Source organism: Cervus canadensis, chromosome 7, assembly GCF_019320065.1.
Source record: "Cervus canadensis isolate Bull #8, Minnesota chromosome 7, ASM1932006v1, whole genome shotgun sequence".
NCBI classification, from domain to species: domain Eukaryota; kingdom Metazoa; phylum Chordata; class Mammalia; order Artiodactyla; family Cervidae; genus Cervus; species Cervus canadensis.
This window is the reverse complement of record NC_057392.1, coordinates 31,002,728-31,029,028: the sequence shown is the minus strand read 5'-3', so window position 1 is coordinate 31,029,028 and position 26,301 is coordinate 31,002,728. Positions and strand designations below refer to the sequence as shown.

Here is a 26,301-nt window from a genome sequence, read left to right as displayed (position 1 = left end):
TCTATGCCTATCTGCACATAAATCATCTCTAGATTTCTTATAATACCTAATACAGTGTAAATGCTGGGTAAATAGTTGCTGGCAGGCACATTCAAGTTTTGCTTTTTGGAACTTTCTAAAAATTTGTTTTTCCTTAACATTTTTGATCCATGGTTGGTTGAATCTGCAGATTTGAAAGCCATGTATCCACAGGGCTGACAGATAGATTCATTGTGTATTGCATTCCTCTGTATTTGTTCTTTGGGTTGTTGCCGTCTTTCTTTATAAACAGCTATTTAAGCTCCATTCAGGTGAATGCTCTGCCCTTTTTATTTCTGATTACCTCAGAGCACCTGGTAGAATTTTTGATCCAGAGATCATTTAAGCAGTACTGACTAACTCATTCCATTTAAAGTAGTGTTTTAATCAAATAAAGCTAATGGTGTGGTCATGTATAATAATTTAAATTCTGATATTTGCATCAAAAAAAGAATGATTTTTTAACAGAGTTGGTATTTACAAAATCACATTATACCAAATGGAATTAAACAAAGCAATCCCCCACACCAACAGGCTGTAAGTCATTTTGCTGAAAAACTTTATTCATCATGTGATGATCTTAAGCATATGAAGACATTTGAAATGTTTAGATGTTGAAGGTATCCCTTCCCTCTGTGATACAGTAATCTCCCCTTTCTCATCCTTTTTTTCTTTAACACATCAGTCCCACCTCTGGCATAAGTTGCATGGCAAATACAGACTTGTGCTAAAACCAAAAGCCGCCCTTGGCACCTCTCAGAGATGAGAGTTTGAGGGTAATTTTTGGAATTGTGCTACTCAATTTCAATTCTCTGTTTTCTTTTTTCAGGTTTCCTGAAATGCAGTTTTTCCAACAAGAAAGTGTGAGAAAAATTCTTACAGATGTTCTTTTCTGTTATGCTAGAGAAAACGAGCAGTTGCTTTATAAACAGGTAATGAAAATATCGTACAGGTGGCATCCATTGACTCAGAATTTTCTATACAGCTTGACAAATGATAGAGCAATAATGTAGCCTTTATTGTATCCAAAGTTGTATCATAATAGTAAAGCAATCAAAGAGCTGCTTGTCAGCTGCACGGTGAGAAAAGTAAGCTCCCTGGCGCACATATGCTGCTTCCTTATTATAAGACATTCCGCCAAATTGTCTTCTATAAGGCATTCAATCTTTTCTTTCAACTTTTGGGAGTTTGTTTATAAACAGCATCTTTGAAGGCAATCTAGTAATAAAACTTTTCAGAGTTGTATATATAAATATTGTTTGTAAGTACAGCATTTATAAATACATGACATGCCATGTAAGAAGTGATCAAGTGTCCTTTTACTCTTTAAAATCTGCTGATAATATAACTTGAGAAAGTTCCTTTAAACTTTCTGGAATTTATATGATATTCTTGGGATCTTGATGTTTAATTCATCTCGTAATTAAAGAAGGTTATTGGATTATGTGTATTCATTTTGAAATGTAAATTATTTAATATATAAAGAAGTATCCAGGCTTCTACTTAAGATAATGGGATTATAATAAAAATATACAAAGTTAGATACTTTAATGTATCTCAAAATGCATGTTAAGTGAGGATTCAAACTATTAATAAATTCTCTAACAATCCAAAGTTGTTATGTCAACTGATGACCACCCAAGTTCAGTATAACAGAAAACACCTGCATGGTGAGAGTAGTTTATTTATAATTTGAGATAAACTTGATTTATTTAAAGATAATAAACCAAGTCATATTGCCGCTGTCCTAAATAATATATTTGTTATTCTATACATGGAAATATGCAAAGAACTAATTTTATCTTAGTTTTGATATTACTAATATATATTTTATATTAACTAATTACATGGTGATAATGAACTTTTAGAATGGGAAATGGAAAAAATATATCCTGTTCATAATGGCAACCAAAACTATAAAATGTCTAGGAATAAATTTAATACTATAAGAATAAAAGCTATGTAAAGAAAACTATAAATGTTATGGAAGTATATAAAGGTAGAGTTGAATAAATAGAAAAGTGACAATATGTTTTTAGGTGGGAAGATGCTATGTAAAGATACTACTTTTTCTTAAATTAATATATAAATGTGTTATCATTCCAGTGATAGGCTAAGTGAGAGATATAGTTTTTTAAAACTGTACACAGTTATTTTAAATTTAGTGCCCAAAAGCTTTATAGTAATTTTAATAGCAAGAAAGAACATAGCTTACTGGCTGCGAGCACTGGCTCTACACTCTGGTTCCTTCATTTGTGTCTCGGCTCTAACACTTCTTAGACAGTCCATATTCTTGCCTCTTCTGATCTTAAAGCTTTGTTGATGAGGGCAGCACTCTTGTAGAAAAGAAAATTCTAGTCAGAATGACTTAAAATCTAAGAATGTTATGAACACACTTGCAAGAAGTCGTCAGGTGCAGGCTCTTCACCAGTGACCCAGGTTCATTTCTGTTTTTCTGTTCTCTCGTCTCATTTTGTTGGCTTTTGTCGTCAAGCCTGTCTCCTCAGTCTTCTGTCTCCTCTTTGAAATATCTGGGAGTGTCTCACGATGAAAAATTTGATGATAGCCAATGAGGTTAGAATATAATTATGCCAAGTTATACATTTATTTCCCCTTTTTCTTTAGAGAAAGAAACAACTAGATTCACGGACAAGAAAAAAAAAACACATTATAATTGTGTAATCATTTGTAAGGCATAGAGTGCACTGCGTTTGTGAGGAAGGCTAAAGAGGAGTGGGGCAGATCAGACACATTTGATGATTTAGACAAAGTCTATCAGTCACTGAGTAAGAAACTGTTATTAATTTACTGCTGAGCATCACCTTCTAAGACTTAAAATTACTCCCTGTACATGTTAGAGATTCTATAGATTCTATAGATGTAGAAATAATCCCTTACTCTAAGAGGATTGAATATTTAGCCAGATAAAATTTAAGAAAAAACCTTGAGTTTCATCACAAGCTGTTAAAGCTATTATTTTGTACTAGGTGACACCCCGTTTAACATCGACCATATTGTTAATAGTTATGGGATTTTATTGAATTAATGAGACTGTTATCATGTAGTAGAATGTCTTGCTGAGTTAATTGAAACTGCAGAGATTATATAAATGGTATTAATGAACTTTGACTGCCTGATGCCTCAGCTTTAATAAAGACTGCTTGGTGGGCTAAATGAACACAGGCAGATAAAAGAACAGGTTCAATTTTGTGAGCCTACAGGCTGTTGATGAGAAAAACTTTGTTACCTTTATTTTCAACTGACATGAGTTTGGAGTGCAGTGACTACTGAGGATCCAGCAGTGAACAAGGCTATAAGCAGAAACACTGAGGTGGGGATGGAAACAAAACACAGATTTTGGAAACCAAGACTATACCGATGATATATTTATACATTTCTGTTTTGTTACGTTTTATCAGATTTACAGCACATTGAATTTATTATCATTCTTTCCAGATTTCTTTTCATTTAAAGATGTCTATTTGGTTGTCAATTGTAATTAATAATCAGATTTTACTAGTCTAGAATTGAGAGTAAGATCAACAATTTTTTCCAAGTCTGTTTTAGAAAAATGTACCTAGTTTAGTTGGATGTGAACCCTGAATGTGTAAAAGGCTGTCTTAGTGGTATTCAGGGGGTTCTGTATTTTACAATTTTCCATTGTACAAAAAGCATTTTTTTTATTGATGGGAAATGCTGAAGTATAATTCAGTACAGTTCTTTTCCATCTTTCATCATATTGTAGCTTTTACCAATGTGTTGATAAATGAAGATGTACTGCTCTAGTGGAAGCTTTCATTCACCCAGTCACTACGCAGTGAGCACCTTGTGCGTGCTGAGCATGTGGTAGGAGCTGGGTTTTCCTCGGTGTATGTGCAGATGTGTACCACTTGCTGAGTCGATAACCATGCAGCACTTCCGTACTCATTTCATCGTGTGTCTTGCTGTCTCAATTACAGGCTCCATGATGGTTGGGAGGTGCTCACTCTGTTCATGTTAGTGTTCTCAATACATCGTAGGTAGTTAACGGACAGTGTTTGGAATAAATGAAGGTAAATGCTGTATGGGCAGATGGAGACTCTGGAGAGAGGTCACAAAAAGTAGAGGGGAGAGAACATTCAAAGAAAGTGGGATGATGCATTTAGGCAAGAGCCGTTTCTTACTAAACCATCCATGAATAGTTTCAGACAACATATTGAAGGGAAACGTCAGTCCGGAGATCACTGACCCCGCCACCCACGACTAAATCCTGGTAATCAACCTAATAGAAACTAGGCAGTTTTACAGATTTTCGGACTGGAAAATCTGGTATTCTTAGAAATATCTATTTTATTCAAGTTAATACAATCACAGTAAAAAATAGTTTTTGTATAGCATTTTCTGTAACTAAATTAAGTTTTCATTTGGATGATAAAAGTTATTAGAATAGGCAAAATAGTTTTGAAGAAACGAAAATATGGGGAAGTGGAGTATTTTACAGCTCAAATTGTGACAGTAGTAAAGTTCTTGTTAAGAATGTATAAATTAGTAGAATACCAGTAAAAACAAACCCAGAAAAAATGAAAGCCAAAGATTCAGTTTGTGATAAAGATGACATTTCAGAACTCTTAGGAAAAGATGGATTATTCAGTAGATGAGGATTACTCAATAAATTAAATTAACTCTTAGGGAGAGGAAAATACATATTTATTCTTCAGGGCAAAAAGAAATTCCAGATGGGTAAAGAATTAACTGTAAAAAAAGAACTTGTAATTTAACTTAATCTCAATATGATGAAGGTTTCTTTGGCATGAAAGCAAAGGAAATTATAAAAGATGATTTATTGATTTGACCATTTTTAAAGTATATAATTTCACTTTGACATGAGATATCTTCAAAATTAAAAGGCAAGTTATAAACATGGGAAAGTATTTGTAACAAAAATGACTAAGGGTTAATTTCCTGAATTGCTGAAGAAATACTACAAATCATTAGGGAAAAAGAAACTCTTCATTAAGAGAAAATGGGCAATTCATTAAATAAAAATGGCCACTAAAACGTTTGTGTTCAATCTCACTAGCATTTATGAAAGTTAAAACAACTATTTGTAAAATTTGATGGGATTTTTTTAAAACACTACAAATAAAGAGAGTATATGAGATGGTTGGGGAGTTTTATGCCTTAAAGTGAGGGGATTGTTTCTAAAGGGCAGGTTAACTGTATATATCAAATATCTTAACTCATTTACCCAGAAAGTTTACTTCTAGGGAGTTTATCCTAAGGAAACCACCAGAAATAAGCAAAAAGATTACCTCAAGGATATCTATCACAGTTTTTCTTTCTTTTTTGGCCTTCCCCACTTTCTTTTTTGGTGTTTTTGTTTGCTTGCTTTTGCTTTTCTGTAGTTCTCTACAATAAGCAGCTTTTACTTTCATGATTAAAAGTATGTCACTTGGTTTTTGGAATAATTTGAGATTATTCCAGAGTGATAAGCCCCTGATAATGTTTTTAAACCACTTTAGCAACTCTTCATTCTTTCTGGGTCTCTACCAAGTTCTTCTAAGGAGCAGTCTTTTCAAGATTTGTTTAGTAGGTGATGTTTACCTAAAAGGATTGAAGTGATGTGTGGTAATTTGTCCTAAATCACAAGTAAATTGTCAGCGGATCCTAAATTATTTTGTAAGAATGTCATTAAGCCCGTCTCATTCAAGGCTGGTGATGACTTGTCAGTGAACTCTGACCGAGTTTCCTGCTGGGTTACTTAGTAGCATGGACCTGCTGGACTGGTGCAGAGGACCCTGTGGCTGTCCCTCACAGGAGGCTTTCTTTAATCCCATTAGCAAAGAGAGGAGACTTTATTGTTGTTTCCTGAGAAGGTGGGGTTTTGTGTTGTCTTTTTGCAAGAGATCATCATAGATAAAAGGAAAATAGTAATTGACTCACTTTAAAAGGCAGAGAAGAGTATAATCTATTTTTAACTTGCTAAAATATGCTTTTTATGCCTAAGTAGGGGGGAAAAAAAATCTCAATTGATCTGGAATATCTTATTTTTTCACAATAATGGATAAATAATGGATTTTTATAATAACCTTTGAAAGGCAACTTAGTAATTAATACCTTTTTGTTTCTATGTCTATTTATGTAATCCATAGATGAACAGAATATAAGGACAAAGAAAATTATATTGGTGAAATCACTAAATAAGTTGAAAAGTAACCTTATAGTTGAAATAGGAAAAAAAAAATTATGGCCATCTTGGCTTAAACATCTTTAAAATTTTTACTTTGAAAACTTTGTTTTTCCTCATACCTGCTAAAGATTATTTCTTTTATTATCCAACATTTCCAGCTAGCTGACTTCAGCTCTTCCTAAATCTACAGACATCCTAATTTTGAGCCATTATATAATGAAAACATTGGATGTAATTTCCTTAGGTCTTCAGTTCTTAGTTGCCCTTCTTACTACAGATCTTTACACTGTAGCTCATGATTATAATTTGCATAAATGAAATTCATATTTATGAGTACAGATTCTGAAGCAACTGACAGGTGCAAGGTTGTCTACCATGCCAATTTATTGTTTGTTGTGTTATTTAAAAGAGAGCTGCTCTCCATGTTTTAAAGAAGAATATGTTCTGTGGTTGAATTGGAGTCAAATTCTAAAACTAAATCTCATTTTGTAGTTTTTTACATTTTTGCTTCTTTGTATAATATGGAGATGCTGGCGGTGGGGGTCAGCTGCAGGGCTTTTCGCTGAGCCCATTCTGTCCACTGGTGAATTCTCAGCATCCGCCCCCTCCTTTCTTGGGCTCTGTTTCAGGGGATGCACGAGCTGCTGGCTCCTATCGTCTTCACCCTCCACTGCGACCACCAGGCCTTTCTCCATGCCAGTGAGTCTGCGCAGCCAAGGCAAGTTTTTATGGGAGCTCCATCTATTTTTCAACCCCGCTGTAATCTTTTTTTTAACCTCAACACGTTTTGCATTGAAGATTTTGTAAATTGTAAGCATTTGTTTTGTGGTTCATGTGGCTGATTTTTAATTCCACTTAGTAATTGTAATCCTATTTCAGCTATGGGGAAACTTGGAATTCTAAATATTTTTGCAAGTCTCAGAGCTGTACTAAAGGAAGACATATATCTAACGGATCAAGAAGAGATTTTTGTTGCAATGGCGAAGTGCTAACAGTTGTTAATATTCATGCGTTCCATTCTACAGTGACCTGTTCTCTCACACTAAGCTGTAAGAGAACCTATTCTGAGACGTATTTTGTCCTCCCCAGATGCAGCTCAGTTCAGTTCATAAACAGAATAGTTTCACAAAGAACCCCAATTTAAAGAAACACAAATGAATTCCCATGTTTTTAGATACATTATTATTTCCAGCAAATAACTTCAGAAATTGTATTTAACTTAGGCTGATTGTTAGAATTTATTTTCTAATTTAAGATACCCTAACTGGGTGGGCAAGAAGCAGCCAGGAGGCGTCTTGGGAGTGGAGAGCCTAGGGACTTAAAGCATCAGGAGCGCTCGCAGGCTGGCCCCTCTCTGCGCAGGAGACAGAGAATTCATGTGTAGCCCTTTATCTGTCTGTGCATACAGTCTTTATTAATCAAAAGTAGCCGTCCATTTTGCTGAACATATACTAGGGCATTTATCAAATCAACTTTAGTTCACTATTTCGTATGTTCGTCTTTTCTAGCTCCTTGGAGTTTTTCTAGTTACATTGAATGTATTGGAGAATTTCTTGAATCTGACTATAATAACCATATCTTAATTGCCATTGCCTCAGTTACTCTAAAGTATGATAAGGATGCAATTAGTATTGAGATCCTGTTTTCATGCCAGTTTTATCTTTTTTAAAATGTATATGCAGACTATACTTCATAGAAGAACACGATTGAAAGTAGCTTTTTAAAAAACAGCTTTTAAATGAATTGGGCATGCTTCTTTAAGAGTTTCAGTCCTTTATAAAATAAAAGCAGCACTAGAATAGATTTGGAGGAGGTCACTGATTGATATTAAAACATATTAAAACTAGAAGCCATTGAAGGAAAATAAATCAATGTTTTGATATGGGATATATGACCAGTAATTACATATTTTCTTGTTTCATTTGGACAACTGATAGATTATTGTGGAGCAATCAATTGATTTTAGATCAGGCACATTCAAAAAATGTATTGTCACATTCAGCATTTGTTGTTTGGAATAATTAGATAGTTACATCACTGTGGTAGAGACAGGGAGCTAATTTGTTTTCAATCTTTATAGAAAGAAACATTTCATATGTTAATGGAGTTGCTCTTTTTTTTTAAAAAAGGCTAATGTTTTTTCATTTACACATTATATAAAAGTTGGCTTATGAGTATAGAATAAGGCAACCTCTGCATCTTTTTCAATTAAAAAATTACACATTCTGATTGCTTGTATTGCTGTTTTAAGTGAGGAAATGAAAACTCTCCTGAACCCTGAATATCTGGAACATGATGCCTAGTAAGTACAAAAACTTTTCTGTTATTTTTATTTTTTATGCCATTTTTACCTTAATGAAGATTTAACATTAGCGTTATATTATTTTTCTGATTTTTAGTGCCATGTTCTCACAGCTTATGGAAACTGCTGAACCTTGGTTTTCCACTTTTGAGCATGATGGTCAAAAGGTAATTATAATACAAATATTTTCAATGTATTTGAGGGAACAAATGATTTCAGTAAATAAAACTGTAAAATTAGAGAACAAAAGCCATTATTACTGCTATAAAAACAAAAATATAAAAATGCCTGTGAAATAAGTTTGAACTGGGGTTCTAAATCATGCCTCTAATTATTGACACATTTACAAAGGTAATATAAAAATTTTCATGTAAATAAAATAGAAACTTTCTTTTATATGTATGTATATTATGCATGCAATATAATTTCTTAAAAATTGCTGTAAATTTTTAATGAGAAGTGTATTTATCTACTTGATCTGTGCTGTCCTGGTGAATAGACAGGCCCTGAAGTATATAGGTAAACTGTATCAAGTAGGTTGTTTTACTAATGCATCACTAAATTGAATTTGTATGTTTAGCGTCAATAATATTTATCCCTACTCTCTCTCACCTTTATTCTTTAACTGTAATTTTTGTGAAATGACATACCATGGCATTCACCTTTTTGAAGTGTACAATTTAGAGGTTTTTAATAGAGTCACAGGGTTGGTGCCTGCATCTCCACTTTCTAATTTCAAAACATTTCAGCACCCTAGAAGGAAATCCTGCCCCCACTAGCAGTCACTCCTCATTTCCCCCTCCCGAGAACCTCTGGCATCACTAATCTATCCTCTGTTTCTTTGAACTTGCTATTCTGGACCTTGCATGTAAATGAAATCATACAATATGTGACCTTTGTGACTGTCTGTTTTGACTTCGCATAGTGTTTTCACTACTCAGGACATAGCATGTATCAATACTTTGTCCCTTTTCATGGCTGAGTAATGTTTCCTTACATACATATATATCACATTTTATTTTTCCATACGTCGGTTGGTAGACATTTGGGTTCTCTTCACTTTTTAACTATTAAAAATAATGTTGATCTGAACGTTTGTGTACAAACTTTTTGTGAACATATCTTTTCATTTCTCTTGGCATGTCTCTGGGAGTGGAATTGCCAAATTAACTGTCATTTTAAACAAACATATATGCTAATTTAGGGATCATTCTGGCCTTTTCATTTTTATTGCACAATATTGGGAAAATTGCAAATTATTCTGACAAGGTCTGTTGTGTTAAGAGTTTTGGGTATATTATTTTCTATATGACTAATTTTTTTTATATTAGTATAATTGAATGTGTTCTGGTTAGAAACCATGTATTACTCAGTTCTTTCACTTTATCTCTTAGCCAATGAAATGGATAACTAATGCTTTTTATGCCTTTGGTCGAGGTCAGGATGAACTAGTGCCTGCAGGCCAATTTGGCCTGCCATCTGTTTTTGTACAGCTTGTGAGTTAAAAATGGCTTTTACATTATTAAATGGTTGAAAAAATAATCAAAAGAGAAATAATATTTTGTGACATGTGAATTACAAGGAACTCGAATTTCCATATCCATAAAGAAAGTTTTGTTGGGATACAGCCATGCCTGTTTGTTTACTTTCTGTCTTCAGCTCCTTTCTCATTACAAAGGCAGAGGTGGGTGATGGCAGCCCACTATGTGGCTTGGAAAGCCTCAAACATTTACTGTTTTTGCAGAGAAAGTTTGTCAAGTCCTAGCCTAAGTGATAAAGTCTTCCTCCAGCAATATATCACCACGCTCTGTTCTGTAAGGATCATTAGAGGGGAAGCGTGCTGTAATACAGCACATGTGATGAACAATGTATTTTCAGCAGGTGATTTGGTGAAGATATAGACTTATGTGAACGTCAGATTTTGAGCAGAGTATTTGAATACATTTAATTATAGGCCTCATGATCATTTTACACAGTGGTCATTTTGTGTTTTATAACTGATTCAGAGTATCTGAGACACTGAATGATAAACTGTGAGGGCTGCCAGTTTTTACTTTTACTTATCCACGTTGCTTTCACTGAATCGTATGAAAATGTCTAAGACTACACAAAGACGCACTCAGAGAACACATAGATGTGACCTCTGAGAATTTGTATCAGTTACTGGTGTGTATCAGTGCATCATGTGTTCCTGAAAAGCATATCTAGTGAATCCCTTTTTCATCCTACCCTTTGTCTTCTATTTCATTATTCTGTCATCTTTTAAAGAAGAAAGTTGAGAAATTAATATATCCCTCTTTCAGGTCTTCTAATTCCATGGAAAATTCAGTTATATCACTTTGCATGCTGCCTTGTTCAGTGACGTACCTTTTATAAGCCTTTCGTGATGAAGGAAGCAATGTGTTGGTTTACATAGTGGTGTGAAATCATTATCTCACCGTATTACTCACTTTGTGGCCTGGCACTGATCTGTAAAACACACTTTGCATGCCACTAGTAAGTGGTTAGAAAAGTTCTCTAGTTTTATTGGTATTTGTGTTTGTCTCATCAAATGCAATGAGACCATCACAGCTTTATGTTAAATGTAGGTAGCATTCTTTATGGTAAGAAATCCTGAAGATAACTGTTTTACATTAACTCTCTTGTTTTAATTTTCCTATTAGATATGCTATGCTGTTTAGCATTTAAATAACCAGAGAGATTGCTTTCAAGTTTTTTAAATTTAAGAGATTTTATTATATTAGGTTGGTGCAACTGTAATTGCGGTTTCTAACTGGGAATTTTAAATCATTATAATTAGGGTCAAACACAACTTTATTCATCAAAATAGGAATCATTACAATCAACACATCTTTGCCAACAAGAAGTGTTTGTTTATTTCTATAGCATAAAAATGCATACCTTGGGATTCAACAAATTCTTGGAAAGCATTTTCTGCCTTCTGCTGGTCGTGGAAGCATTTTCCTTGCAAAGAATTGTTGAGATGGTTGCTGAAGTGGTAGTCCATTGGTGAGAGGTCAGGTGAATATGGCGGGTGAGGCAGAATTTCATAGTCCAATTCGTTCCACTTTTGAAGCTCTGTTGTGGCATGTGGTTGGGCATGGTCATGGAGAAAAATTGGGCCCTTTCTGTTGACCAGTACTGGCTGCAGGCATTGCAATTTTTGGTGCATTTCATTGATTTGCTGAGCATACTTCTCAGATATAATGGTTGCGCCAGGATTCAGAGAGCTGTAGTGGATCAGACTGGAAGCAGACCACCAAACAGTGACCATGACCTTTTTTTGGTGCAAGTTTGGCTTTGGAAAGTGCTTGGAGCTTCTTCTCGGCCCATCCACTGAGCTGGTCATTGTTGGTTGTCATATAAAACACACTTTTTCTCTCAGAAATGGTTCATTGTTTCATAGCAAAAGAGAAGACAACCCCTCAAAGTGATGGGTTTTTTGGTTTGTGGACCACTGATGAGGCACCTGGACTTCCCAGGTGCCAGTAGGGGTGAAGAACCTGCCTGCCAGTGCTGGAGACGCAAGAGAGACAGGCTGGTCATTGTCAACTTCTGATGGCCTGCCAGTATTCCCTCAGCATCAAGGCTCTTATCTCCTTTGCAAAACTTCGTGAACCACCACTGCGCTGTATGTTCGTTCACAGTTCCTGGGCCAAAGGCGCTGCTGATGTTGCGAGTTGTCTTCACTGCTTTATGACTCATTTTGAACTTGAATAAGAAAATCGATCAGATTTGCTTTTTGTCTCAACATCATCTCCATGTGTGTGTGCTCAGTTGTGTCTGACTCCTTGTGGCCCTATGGACTGTAGTCTGCCAGGCTCCTCTGTCCGTAGAAGTTTCTAGACAAGAATACTGGAGCAGGTTGCCATTATCTCCAGGGCATGGGTCTTCCCGACCCAGGGATTGAACCTGGGTATCTTGTGTTTCTTGCACTGGCAGATGGATTCTTTACCACTAGCACCACCTGTGAAGTCCTTACTCCTATCATTTCCTTAGTCTAAAATAAAATAAATGTAAACACCCAGCAAATAATAAGTCATTAGCATAAAAACATAAAGTGAGAAAGACACATTAAAATAATGTATACCATAACCATATTTATTTAAATACATATCAAATGGCAAAGTTCAATAATGCAAAATTGCAAATACTTTTGCACCAACCTAATCAAGTATTCTGTTAGGGGAAATCTTTTTAAGTTACAGCATCCTGTTATTTGAAGAGAGTATACTGGATGTTACAAAATCAGAAAAAAGAGTTTTGGATATACTATTTTTATAGTAAATGATGGCAATATGGAGGTTTCCCTTTCTCTTTTATATACAAATTAGCAATGAGTTGAGCTCTAAATATTAATGTAGTCTTCTGACCTTTAGACCTAAATACACTAGGGCAGGCACTGTAGAAAGTCTAAAGGGCTGTGTTTCATTTTAAGACTTGACTTGAAATGATCCTGGGCAGCCAGATGGAGCCCCTTCCCATAAGCTTCCTCTGTCCTTACACAAGCCCCTCCCCTCCGCTCTCCTGTGTTTTCTGCTGCCCTGCCTAGTCAGGACTCTAGGGAGAATTCCAGGCTTTTTTTCTGTGTAGTTCTTTCTCCCAAATGGTGCAGGCAAGAGCTTCACCTTCTTTATGTCACTGAATCTGGTCCAGTGACAGCTGATCCTCCTTTTAGAGATCTCACAGTTTGGGAGGCAGATAAGTAAGAAAGCAGGAAAGAGCAGACTAAACTGGGACACTGGAGCCAAAGCTGACAGCACAGGTGGGGGCCCGCCGGGGAAACACTGGGGGGAGCTTCACGTGGAGAGTGGCAGCCCAGGCTTTCTGCATGCACAGTGAGAGCAGGCTGACCACGTGAGGGACAGACTGCCACCCTGGCCAAAGAATCTGCATTGTTTCGTTTTTCCTAGAGTGAAAATAACGAGGAGCTCTTAAAAATGTCTAAGGAGGGACTCTGCCATCTTGTGACTTGTATGAAAAGGCAAAAAGATAACGACACTGAAAGATGAATTCACCAGGTCGGTGGGTGCCCAATATGCTACTGGAGAAGAGTGGGGAAATAAGTCCAGAAAGAATGAAGGGGCTGAGCCAAAGTGAAAACAACACCCAGTTGTGGACGTGTCTGGTGATGGACGTAAAGTCTGATGCTGTAAACAACAATATTGCGTAGGAATCTGGAATGTTAGCTCCATGAATCAAGGCAAATTGCAAGTGGTCAAACAGGAGATGGCAAGAGTGAACATTGACATTTTAGGAATCAGTGAACTACAATGGACCAGAATGGGTGAATTTAACTCACATGACCATTACATCTACTACGGTGGGCAGGAATCCCTTAGAAGAAATGGATTAGCCTTCCTAGTCAACAAAAGAGTCCGAAATGCGGTACTTGGATGCAGTCTCAAAAACAACAGAATGATCTCTGTTTATTTCCAAGGCAAGCCATTCAACATCACAGTAATCCAAGTCTATGCCCCAGCTACTAATACCAAAGAAGCTGAAATTGAACGGTTCTATGAAGACCTACAAGACCTTCTAGAACTAACACCCCAAAAAAGATGTCCTTTTCATCAGTGGAGACTAGAATGCAAAAGTAGGAAGTCAAGAGATACCTGGAGTAACAGGGAAGTTTGGCCTGGGAGTACAAAATGAAGCAGGGCAAAAAGACTAACAGTTTTGCCAAGAGAATGCACTGGTCATGGTAAACACCCTCTTCCAAAAACACAAGAGACAGCTTTACACATGGACATCACCAGGTGGTCAATACAAAAATCAGATTGATTATATTCTTTGCACCTTAATATGGGGAAGCTCTATACACTCAGTAAAGTCAAGACAGGGAGCTGACTGTGGCTCAGATCGTGAACTCCCTATTGCAAAACTCAGAGTTAAATTGAAGAAAGTAGGGAAAACCACTAGACCATTCATGTAAAACCTAGATAAAATCCCTTAACGATTATGCAGTAGAAGTGACAAATTCAAGGGATCAGATCTTATAGATAGAGTGCCTGAAGAACTATGGACGAAGGTTTTTAACATTGTACAGGAGGCAGTGATCAAAACTATCCCCAAGAAAAAGAAACACAAATATGCAAAGTGGTTGTCTGAGGAGGCCTTACAAATAGCTGAGAAAAGAAGAGAAGCTAAAGGCAAAGGAGAAAAGGAAAGATATACCCATCTGAATGCAGAGTTCCAAAGAATAGCAAGGATAGTTAAGAAAGTCTTCCTCAGTGATCAATGCCAAGTAATAGAGGAAAACAATAGAAACAGAAAGACGAGATCTCTTCAAGAAAATTAGAGATACCTAGGGAACATTTCATGCAAAGATGGGCACAATAAAGGACAGAAACGGTATAGACCTAACAGAAGCAGAAGATAAGAAGAGGTGGCAAGAATACACAGAAGAATTATTCAAAAAAGATCTTCATGACCCAGATAACCATGATGGTGTGATCACTCACCTAGAGCCAGACATCCTGGAGTGACAAATCGAGTGGGCCTTAGAAGGCATCACTATACAAACAAAGCTAGTGGAGGTGATGGAATTCCAGTTGAGCTATTTCAAATTCTAAAAATGATGCTGTGAAAGTGCTGCATTCAATATGTCAGCAATTTGGGAAAATTCAGAAAGCCACCAGCCTGAAAAAGGTCAGTTTTCATTCCAATCCCAAAGAAGGACAATGCCAAAGAATGTTCAAACTACCACACAGTTGCAGTCATCTCACATGCTAGCAAAGTAATGCTCAAACTTCTTCAAGCTCAGCTTCAACAGTACATGAACTGAGAACTTCCAGAACTTCTAACTTTTCAAGCTGGATTTAGAAAAGGCAGAGGAACCAGAGATCAAATTGCCAACATCGTTGAATCATAGAGAAAGCAAGAGAATTCCAGTGAAATATCTACTTCTGCTTCATTGACTTCGCTAAAGCCTTTGACTATGTGGATCACATCAAACTGTGGAAAATTCCTAAAAAGATGAGAATACAAGACCTCCTTACCTGCCTCCTGAGAAATCTGTATGCGAAGCAAGAAGCAGTAGGTAGAATAGGACATGGAACAAGGGACTGGTTCAAAATTGGGAAAGGAGTACATCAAGGCTGTATATTGTTACCCTGCTTATTTAACTTCTCTGCAGAGTACATCATGCGAAATGCCAGACTGGATGAAGCACAAGCTGGAATCAAGATTGCAATCAGCTATGCAGATGACACCACCCTTATGACAGAAAGTGAAGAGGAACTAAGGGGTCTCTTGATGAAGGTAAAAGAGGAGAGTGAAAAAGTTGGCTTAAAATTCAACATTCAAAAAGCTAAAATTGTGGCATCTGGTCCCATTACTTCATGGCAAATAGATGGGGAAGCAGTGGAAGCAATGAGAGACTTTATTTTTCAGGGCTCCAAGATCACTGCAGATGGTGACTACAGCCATAAAATTAAAAGATGCTTACTCCTTGGAAGCAAAGCTATGACAAACCTAGACAGCATATTAAATAGCAGAGACATTACTCCATCTAGTCAAAGCTATGTTTTTTTCCAGTAGTCATGTATGGATGTGAGAGTTGGACCATAAAGAAAGCTGATTGCTGAAGAATTGATGCTTTTGAACTGTGGTGTTGGAGAAGACTCTTGAGAGTCCTTTGGACAGCAAGGAGGTCAAACCAGTCATAACTACAGGAAATCAGTCCTGAATATTCATTGGAAGGACTGATGCTGAAGCTGAAACTCCAATACTTTGGCCACCTGATACAAAGAGCTCACTCACTGGAAAAGTACCTGATGCTGGGAAAGATTGAGGGCAGGCAAAGGCGACAACAGAGAAAGAGATGATTGGATGGCCCTACCAGCTCAATGCCATGAGTTTGAGCAAATTCTGGGAGTTAGTGATGGTAGGGAGGCCTGGTGTGCTGCAGTCCATGGGGTCGCAAAGAGTCAGACATGGCTGAATGACTGAACTGAACTGAAGTGAACTGATCATCAAACTTGAGGGGGCAGCTAAAATTTTCATGAAAGCACTACACGGAGTTAGAGATCTGTCTTTCCTTGTACAGGGTATGGGGTGGCAGGAAGGGAAGTCATCCTGCCCGTGTAGATTTGTTTTTAAGTCAGCTACACTTTTGGCTTGGAGAATTTCAAAATCTTCCTACATAGCTGTTTTTTTGTGGGTTTTTTTTGAGATTTAAGTTTTATTTTTTTAATTTATTTTTAACTGGAGGGTAACTACCCTACAATGTTGTGCTGGTCTCTGCCATACAAAAACATATACATGCCCCCTCCACCATGACTCTCCTCCCCTCACCCATCACCGCGTCCCATCCTCTAGGTTGTCACAGATTACTGTCTGCCCAGCTTTTTAAATTGATCAAAGGACATTCAGAGAAAGCCTTCTTTTTTAGTATTAGTGTACTTTCTTTCTTGACTTTTTAAAAATTGTTTTAATAACTCAAAAGTAAGACAGTTTTCAATTACTCTTTTTTTTTTTTTCCACATTTAATTCTTATGCCACAAGAAGCATGTTTTCCTCAGAGTATTCACTTAGGTACTGTGGCTGCTGAGACACGCTGGCCACAGACAGAGAGACTAGATTGACTACTGTAGCCAAAATTGTCTTAAAAGACTGAATGTCACCAAAGAAACTGTTCAAGGGAACCCAATTAGAACATATTTTAGGTTTTTCCTGGCCTTTACTTTATGAGCACCATCATTTATGTGGCAATCAGTTTATTACTCCACATTTTAAGCGTTTGTCCTGAGTTGATTAAAGTAGTTGTTGGTTCTACTTTAAACTTTAATTGATAAATACTTTCAAGAATCATGGCCTTATATTTGTTAATTTCACCCTGAAATAATACCTGTTCCATTTTTCCTGTGTTTAGGGGAAAGAAACCCTGATGCCTCCTATCCCCTTTGCTAGACCACAGGATTTGGGGCCAACAATTGCTATTGTTACTAAAGTCAACCAGATCCAGGATCAGCTACTGAAGAAGCATGATATTGAGCTTTACATGCACCTGAACAGACTAGAAATTGCACCACAGATATATGGGTTGTAAGTATTCAATTTAAATTGCAGCAGCACCAAAGTTTGATTTATGGTGGTTTCTGTATGTTTTGGATTCATAGAAGCAAGAGTACAAGCTGTCCCGGCTGTATTTCCTTTCATATCTCCTTTGTGTTCTGTGAGCCAGACTCTGTGCTCACTGCTTTCATATGTCATCTTTCATCTAATATCACCCCTTTGTTACAAAGGAAGAAGCTGAGATGTACAGTGAAAGTGTAAGTCACTCAGTCATGTCTGACACTTTGCAACCCCATGGACTATAGCCCACCAGACTCCTCTGTCCATGGAATTCTTGAGGCAAGAATACTGAAGTGGGTTGCTGTTCCCTCATCCCAGGGGTCGAACCTGGGCCTCCTGCATTGCAGGCAGATTCTTTACCATCTGAGCCACCACAGAAGCCTGAGGTTTACAGTAACCTTACACACACTGAACAGTGAAATCATAATTCAACAGGTGAAACTGGATCCATAACCTGCAAAGCCCAGTGCAAAATAAAAATAAATGGCTCTTTAAAAGAAAATGAGCGGGAATTTCAAGATGGCAACAGCAGATCATTAAACCAAGCCTTCTGAGAAGTGCAGAGTCACACAGATTATATACATGTGAAGCAGCCCAGTACCCAGGCAATCCTGTAATATATTTGTGTTCTTTCCGCTTTATAATGTGCTTATCTGCTCTACCCTTTGGAGTGCATTTCTAAAAGTAAGATAAATGTCTCTCACAGTAAAAATAATATATTAATCTTCTTTAGCCAGATGATTTCTGTAACATTCTGTAGCAGGAGAATATGGAGCCAGTCACCAGTCACCCTTAGATGTATATGAGTGTGTGTGTGTGTGTATGCATTTAGTAACTTATAATGTGAGTATGCAAATTAGCAACTTTAACAAATATGAATTAGTTGTGTAGTGCTAGAGACAACAAAAGGATCCTTTAAATTGAAATGATATGGCATTCATATCTAATGTTGGGCATTCCCTTGGTAGATGTTTCTTGCAAATCACATCTTTCAACTAGATAGAATATGGAAAATTGAGAAGGTTTTATGAGATATACATAATAGGTTCTCAATGAATATGAGTTCATTATTTCAACTAGGAAGAACCTCAAGTCATAGGTTTTGAATCAGAGCAGAAGCCATTTATTTAGACCAAAGGAAAGCATGTCAGTGAGCGTTTTCTTTATTTCCTCATGTTACAGTCTGTCACTAATAACTACTACTTAGCTGTTCTCCTCTTGAAGCCCTGAACTCTAATTTGACAACCTCTGCTCTCCTGTTTTCATGATACCTGTTTGCAGTTTTGTGACTTAAGCTTGACTTCATCGTGGAGAGTTGCTCCATCATTTCCAGTGGAAGGGAGAAAGTTGTGGGAAACATGGGAAACATGGGCAGCACTGTAGGTTATCATCAAACTGGCATTTATCACACTTTTCAGTCTGGCTAATATGTGTGTGATTATAGAATAAAAATCTGTTGTAAAATACCAAGTGGCCCGGTCAGGAGGCAAATTCTATATTCTTTTCAACTATGTACCCCCTCCAGTGTTCTTGCCTGGGAAATCCCACGGACAGAGGAGCCTGGAGGGCTGTAGTCCCTGGGTTCACAAAAGAGTCAGACACAAATTAGCAACTAAACTACAGCAATGCACTCAAAGAACTGGTTTATTCAAATGCAGAAGATCATTTTATAGCCTCAAAACTTGTTTTCTGGTCTAGAAATTTGTCTTAAATGTTGGAGAAAGAAACTAATGCTGGACACTTTTATCACTTCTTTGAAATGCTCTCTTGTTTGCTACCTCTTTGGCCAAGCTGGTGCTTTAGATTGTGGTGGTCGTGGCATGGACTTGGGTACGGTGATTTTCAGCCAGTGTATTCTGGTTTCCTTATCAGACATTAGTTCCCATCTGCTTTCTGTTCATAATGATTCATAGAACTTCTTTCACATCCAACCAGCACCTTCCCAATAAAATTCTGTGATCCCTGACATAATTAATTACTCTTAATCTTCTCAACTTCACTCTTTAGCTGTACTAACAAAATCAGAGCTTGCAGTGAACATAGCTGAAAAAGTTATCCCTTTATTTTTGTATAGATGTATTATTTAAAAATACACAATTTTTCATCCTTAGGGAAATCACTCATTCTCTTAATTGTTCTGTATTACATTCTGTAGTGCAAGGATTTTACTTACTTATGTCACTTATTAAATTTGATTTCATAATTTCTTTTGGTGAGGCAATGTGGTTGAGTTTCCCTATGTCTTTATGCTACCCTAAGCTGTACCACTCATCTATATATTTCCTACTGATGACTGTTAGAATGGGCACAAAGAATAATATGTGTAATATAACATGTGTAATATAAAATGGCAGTTAGAAGCATAGGCTTTGAAATGATACAGACTTGTTTAACCACTCTGAGCCTTGGTTTCTTCATCTGTGAAATAGAGATGAAAAATAGTGGTACATACTTCATGGAGTGCCTGTGAAAATTAAATCATAATATATAAAAATCATAGTGTTCAGTAGGAGATAAACATTGAGTATATGGTTAGCGCTGCTTTTGTTGCCATCATCTGTCATTATCGTTGCAGGGTTAAGATATCGTGGCCCTGTCAGCATGATGTACCCTGTGATCCGTGAGCCCTTCCAGCTCTGACTTTGGCTTTCTGTGTTTTCTTCAGTAAAGCATACAAGCTTCTACTTAAGTGGAAACAGAATAGCTGTCCTTTGTAAGGGTGCTTCTCAAGAAACAGCACAAAAGTGGAGTGGACTTTTAGAAACATCATAGCAGTTTGACAGAATAATTTTATCTCCTTGAACCTAATAAATAGTGTAGGTTTTATTTCATGGAAATAAATTAAAATTGTTAGTTTTGTTTTAGATCATACAAGTAACATCAATCTAAATAACTGCTGATGCTCTCTTCTGTGGCTGTTGGGAGAAAGCTTGGTGGAGAGAAGTTATTTAGCAAAATGAAATTACATCCCATATTGAGTCCAGGTTTCTAATTTTAGCCAATCTTAGCAGTTGCATGACACATTAAAATCTAATTAAATCTTCTTTCTGATACGGTTGTCGTTATCTTTAAGAGAAAGATTGGGGACTTCTCTGGTGGTCCAGTGGCTAAGACTCCATGCTCCCAATGCAGGGGCCTGGGTTCAATCCCTGGTCAGGGCACTAGATCCCACATGGCTGCAACCAAGAGACCAGGCACAGCCAAATAAATAAATAAATAAATATCTTTTTTTAATGAAAAAGGTTTTATAATTGCCCCATTCTGGTATTTGTGTGAGAATATATGTGGAAGTCTCCTGATGTGGCAAATATGCCATCTATAAATGCATTTGTTGCTTTTTGTTAATAAATGTATATAACAAAATTAGAGTTAATAATTAGTGTATCCACATGAAATGTGGAACTTTTTGTTCTAGTTCTGTGAAAAATGGCATTGGTAATTTGATAGGGATCACGCTGAATCTGTAGATCACATTTGGGAGTATAGTCATTTTCATAATATTGTTTCTTCCAACCCAGGAACACGGAGTACCTCTTCATCTGTTTATGTCGTCTTTGATTTCTTTCATCAGTGTCTTATAGTTTTCTGCATACAGCTCCTTTGTCTTCTTAGGCAGGTTTATTACTAGATGCTTTATTATTTTTGTTGCAATAGTGAGTAGGACTGATTCCTTAATTTCTCTTTCTGAGTTTTCATTGTTAGTATATAGGAATGAAAGTGATTTCTCTTTATTGATTTTGTATTCTGAGACTTTGTTAAATTCACTGATTAGGTCTAGGAATTTTGTGACAATATAAGTGGTGCTAGGAAAACTGGACAGCTACATGTGAAAGAATGAAATTAGAACACCACCTAACACCATACACAGAGATAAACTCAAAATGGTTTAAAAACCTAAATGTAAGACCAGAAACTATAAAACTCTTAGAGGAAAACATAGGCAGAACCTTTTATAACATAAATCATAGCAAGATCCTCTATGACCCACCTCCTAGACTAATGGAAATAAAAACAAAAATAAACAAATAGGACCTAATTAAACTTAAAAGATTTTACACAACAAAGGAAACTGTAAACAAGGTGAAAAGACAACCCTCAGAATGGAAGAAAATAATAGCAAATGAAACAACTGACAAGGGATTAACTTCCAAATTATACAAGCGTCTCATACAACTCGATACCAGAAAAAGAAACAACTGAATCAGAAAGTCGGAAAAAGACATAAACAGACATTTCTCCAAAGAAGACATACAGATGGCTAGTAAACACATGAAAAGATGCTCAACATCACTCATTATTAGAGAAATGCAAATCAAAACTACAGTGATGTATCTCTTCACACTAGTCAGAATGGCCATCATCAAAAAGTCTACAATAAATGCTGGAGAGGGTATGGAGAAAAGGGAAGGGAACCCTCTTGCACTGTTGGTGGGAATGTAAATTGATGCAGTCTCTATGGAAGACGGTGTGGAGATTCCTTAAAAATCTAGGAATAAAATCACCATATGACCTGAGGAAATCAAACTTGAAAACGACACATGTAACCCAGTGTCCACCGCAACACTATTTACAGTAGCTAGGACATGGAAGCAACTAGATGTCCATCAACAGATGAATGGATAAAGAAGCTGTGGTATACATATATAAATGAAATGTTACTCAGCCATTAAAAGGAACACATTTGAGTCAGTTCTAATAAGGTAGGTGAACCTAGAGCCTGTTATACAGAGTGAAGTAAGTCAAAAAGAGAAAAACAAATATATGCTAAAGCATGTATATGGAGTCTAGATACAGGGTACTGATGAAATTATTTGCAGGGCAGCAATAGAGACAGACATCATCCAGAACAGACTCACGGACATGGCAGGGGAGGGAAGGAAGGAGAGACTGGGATGTATGGAGATTGTAACCTGGAAACTTACATCACCGTGTGTAAAATAGATAGCCAGTGGGAATCTGCTGTCTGACTCAGGGAACTCAAACCGGGGCTCGGGCCTGGAGGGGTGGGGTGGGGAGGGAGGCGGGAGGGAGGCTCAAGAGGGAGGGGACATGTGAATACACATGGCTGGTTCATGTCGATGTTTGGTGGAAACCAGCACAATTCTGTAAAGCAGTTACCCTTCAATTAAATAATTAATACATTTAAAATTAAAAAAATAATTAGTGTAAAAATATTAATTGTGCAAACATTGGCTAAAGTCGTTCCAAATTAGATTATCTTAATTTTAAATAAATTGATGATATTTATCTTGTAATATGGGAATAAGATCCTAGGAAATCTTGAATGTTATATAATAACTTGCTTATTAATGCTATTATTTTGTTTGTTAAAATGCATTATCTCCTGAATAACTGTGACAGGTTTTTCTGTCAGGAAATGTTAAATTGACTTACTATTTAGGTTAAACAAAGTTAATTTATAATTAAATATTTAATACATCTTAAGTGATATTATAAAATAATATTTCCTAAAAGTAATTTACACTGTCTTCCATTAACTTTGTGAAAGATTACGCCTGTTATACCAAAAATGAAATTTTTGTTACTTTAAAAATTCAGAAAATTTAGCATCTTGAGTTGTCTTTTGTTTGCTAATTATTAGACTTTTTAAAATTCAAGTTCTAACGGGCCTATCAGTGCATGCTGACTAATTTCCAAAGTAAAACATTGACTACATGAATCCAAGGTAATTTCTAACAGTTGCTGTTTGATGTTTCCATTTTAATATGAGAATGAGAATGTCCTGTGATTTCATCACTTAGGAATTATTTTTGTGGAAAAACCTCTAAAATATTACTTTTACCATTTCATCCCTATGTCTTATTTTGATTCCAGAAGAACCTAATCACAGCAGATAAAAATACAAATATTTAATGCTGTTTTCTTAATACTCAACACTATTTTATAAAGAGATCAAAAATTGAAGTTTAAAAATAACAGTTTTTGCTAGGCCAGAGTAACTATTTTATTATCACTTTTAAGTATATTGAATCTGTATATTTTCAACTACATTTTATTCTTTGATATAAATAGAATACATAATAAGCATCTGTGGGATATGCAATTAATGTCATTTTTGAGGAAAGATCCTCATAACACACTTGGGCTTTGGCATTCTTAAATTACGAGCACTTTACAGCACTCATGGGATAAATCCCATATCTCCCAAATGTTTATTATGCATCTTTCATTTCCCTTATTTCCTATTTTCTGGATTAGCAGTTGTTTTGCTGTGTTGATGTCTAGTAATTTAGTAGAGGAGGTTCTTGGTTATTGATAAATAATCTGCTAAATTGTGATATTGTTTCCAAATATTTATATTACAGTGTATTTGTTCTAACACATATCAGTGTGATTGTGTATAACTACCAAGGTTTTTGAGCTGATATTTGAAGTATAATCATATGGTCAAAAATATAACTGTCATCAAAGTCAGTATAATTACTCACCTTAAAAATTCTCTCTCAACAGGTTAAGAAATGGCTTCATGTTCTAAACACAGTTAGTGATTGAAATGTTCTTATCTTTTTAATGAGCTTTACATTATGTGTTAAATATAGAATATATGTTTGATACCTTGTTATGCACTGGGCAGTCCCCCCAAGTTAATCCTTTTGAAAAAGCTGGGTTTTCCTCCTTCTATATGAAGAGTTACAATTAATAATTATGGGGAAAGATAATTATTTGAAATAATGATTAATAGTTGTTAATATTCATTGTTTCCTAAGGACCAGACATTGTCCCTAATGGCTTTCATCCACTACTTATTCTCACAACACATTGGTATACATATTGTGACCATCTCCATTTTGTAGAGGGCAAATAGGTAAGCGGCAAAGACCAGACAGGGTCAAGGCCTAGAATCAGAGGAGCCTTGTTACTAGTGATCAGAAACCATCCTACTCCAAGATTTCATTCCACTAAAATTCAGTGCAAAGATCAAAAAATGTTTGCAATGTACACAAAATATATAAAGAATAAAATGCAAATTTATATTCTTTATATATAATAAACCCTTAAAATTAGTAAGAAATTACTTTACATATAAAGTATTTAGAAAACTAAAGTGAACCAACACATAGGAAGAAAAAGTCAATGGCCAACAAATATACAGAAAGGTTTTCAACTGTTCCAATATTAAAGAATTATAAATTAAATAGCATTTAACTCAGTGCTAATCTAATCAATTTGGGAGTCGATCAGGAAAGTAAGTAAAACACCTGATAAACTTGGGCTTCTTGACTCCTGATTGCACTTTTAAACTTATAGACATCTTAAGGGAATCATGGAGCAAAGGTCTGTATAAATATGTTTATCACAGTGTTATTTATGATATGAAAGGGAGACTAATTTCTAATAATAAAGAAAATAATAGGGTAAATAAGTTCATGTGATGAAATTAAGACATAAATTATGTATTTGTGAAATATATAATCCCAAGAGCTGATGCTAATGATAAATTCTAAGGGGAAAAAAATCACTAAGAAAAACTACATATAATCTATTTTCCTAGTTTAAAAACTCATATGTTTGAAATGAAAATTAGCCTGTAAGTAGTGTTAACATTGGTTATCTCTAACAGGGAATAAAGATTAGTGGTTATTTTCTATACTTTTTGCTATTTTCTCAGTTATCGCTATTTAATCACAGGTTGATTTTATAAGAGTTAAAAAAAATGTGATGGCAAATGTAAAAATGTGCTTAATTGCTATTAGTGAGCACACATGTCAATATCCAGAAAACTGAAATAACGTTGAAGACATATTTGAGCTACTATCAGTAATCTTTTAGGAACTAAGGAAAGTGAAGGCCGTGGAAAGAATATTTAACACTGTATTGACCAGAGACATATTAATACATCGTTTGCCACCTGGATATTATTGGTCAGAGTGTTTCAGTATTCACTTGCATAACAAATTGCTAGCCACAGGTGTTATTTTCTGCAAAAATCTCCTGGTCAGTGGGATGCATGAGACAAGTGCTCCGGCCTGGTGCACTGGGAAGACCCAGAGGAATCGGGTGGAGAGGGAGATGGGAGGGGGGATCGGGATGGGGAATAAGTGTAAATCTATGGCTGATTCATATCAATGTATGACAAAACCCACTGAAATGTTGTGAAGTAATTAGCCTCCAACTAATAAAAAAATTAAAAAAAAAAAAAAAAAGAAAATGGCTGAATCTAAAAAAGAAAAAAAGAAAAAAAAAAAAAATCTCCTGGTCAGTAATGTGTTAATATGAAAGAAAAATTTTCTCTTTTATAACATCTGCAGTGCAACAAAATGTATTTACTTCAATCTCTGACAGTATTTTAGAACTTCAAAAAAATAGATGATCTGTAATTCTTTGAAAGGCAAATTATATATATATATATATATATATATATATATATATATAGTATGTGTTCACCAAAACAATTTGGACAAGATAGAACTTTGTTTTCTTTTCGGTAGAGAAGACCTTTTGACTGAAGATTTTTATTTCACCATTTTCATTTATTCTTTTGCTCAAACAGAGAAATTGAAGACGGGATGATATTGCATTTAGGCTGAAATGGAGCTTTGGGTGATAACTGTGTTCAGAGAGCATGAATGAGTGCGCTGCGGCCCAGGGCGGGTGGGGTCCTGGGGCCGGCCGCACGGCTTTGCTGCTGGTGCTGCACAGAGTTCCAGCATTTCAGAGTCTTTTGGAAGGCCACTTCCATAGCTACTCATGTCTCAGTTGTGCCACTTAAGTG

The 26,301-nt window shown here is 36.0% G+C and overlaps 1 protein-coding gene across 3 annotated transcripts in view; it reads left to right on the top strand.

Annotated features, from left to right (window-relative positions):
* The window catches only part of TBC1D5 (TBC1 domain family member 5), a 566,988-nt gene that overhangs the window by 322,279 nt on the left and 218,408 nt on the right, over positions 1-26,301 (top strand). For all 3 annotated transcript variants that reach the window (XM_043474806.1, XM_043474805.1, XM_043474807.1), the window contains 5 exons: positions 848-950; positions 6,817-6,905; positions 8,439-8,489; positions 8,587-8,656; positions 17,365-17,537. In XM_043474806.1, the coding sequence (XP_043330741.1) occupies positions 848-950; positions 6,817-6,905; positions 8,439-8,489; positions 8,587-8,656; positions 17,365-17,537 (486 nt within the window). The remainder of the gene's footprint in view (positions 1-847; positions 951-6,816; positions 6,906-8,438; positions 8,490-8,586; positions 8,657-17,364; positions 17,538-26,301) is intronic.